The sequence below is a fragment of the Capra hircus genome, chromosome 6 (assembly GCF_001704415.2).
Source record: "Capra hircus breed San Clemente chromosome 6, ASM170441v1, whole genome shotgun sequence".
Taxonomy (NCBI): domain Eukaryota; kingdom Metazoa; phylum Chordata; class Mammalia; order Artiodactyla; family Bovidae; genus Capra; species Capra hircus.
In genome coordinates this window covers 115,823,445-115,824,063 of record NC_030813.1, presented here as the reverse complement: position 1 = coordinate 115,824,063, position 619 = coordinate 115,823,445, and the positions used below count along the sequence as shown (strand labels likewise).

The window sequence follows — 619 nt, the reverse complement described above, 5'->3', positions numbered from 1 at the left end:
TGTGGTTGAGGAGGCCAGGTGGCTGGGGCACGGGAGAAAGGGTGGCTTTTAAAAGAGGGGAGGTCAGGGTGACAAGCCACCTCGAAGGGCTTTCGGGGTAGGGGCTGCCTGTGGACGACAAGAGGGGTAGGAGGGAAGCGGGGCGGGGGTGGGTGGGGGTGGGTCAGAGGCGCTGGCACTGGGCCAGGGGGCGTGGTCAGCCCCTCTCGGCGTCGGGCTCACACACTGCGTCCGGAGACGGGAAAGATGAGCCTGAGCTAGGGGCCACTCACTCTTGAGGTTTGGCCTGAACAACTGGGTAAACAGGGGAGGGGGGCTGGATGGCTGCAGGACACAGGACGGAGAGCAGACGGACAGGACGCCTTTTTGGCAGACCTCCTCCTTGCCCTGGGGAAGGTGGGAGAACAATGACGGCAGCCTTCCGGAGTTTGGGCTTCTACTCAAGAGGAGGGGTTTTTGAGAAGAGGAGGGCTGGCCGGGGAGGCGGGGAGGGACTGGGGACCTAGGGTGAGGGCGGTCTGCCGAATCAGGTGCGGCAGGAGTCGGCGATGGGTCCGGGTGGGGCTGGACCCAGAGGGCGGGGATCGGGAGGCCAGCGCTGGGCGCAGGGCACGAGCGT

At 66.1% G+C, this 619-nt stretch overlaps 1 protein-coding gene across 1 annotated transcript in view; it reads left to right on the top strand.

The window, feature by feature from the left end:
* Positions 231-619, top strand: part of TMEM129 (transmembrane protein 129) — a 6,924-nt gene continuing 6,535 nt past the window's right edge. Inside the window, exon 1 of the mRNA XM_018049810.1 lies at positions 231-396. Coding sequence (XP_017905299.1) covers positions 321-396 — 76 coding nt within the window. The 5' untranslated portion in view covers positions 231-320. The remainder of the gene's footprint in view (positions 397-619) is intronic.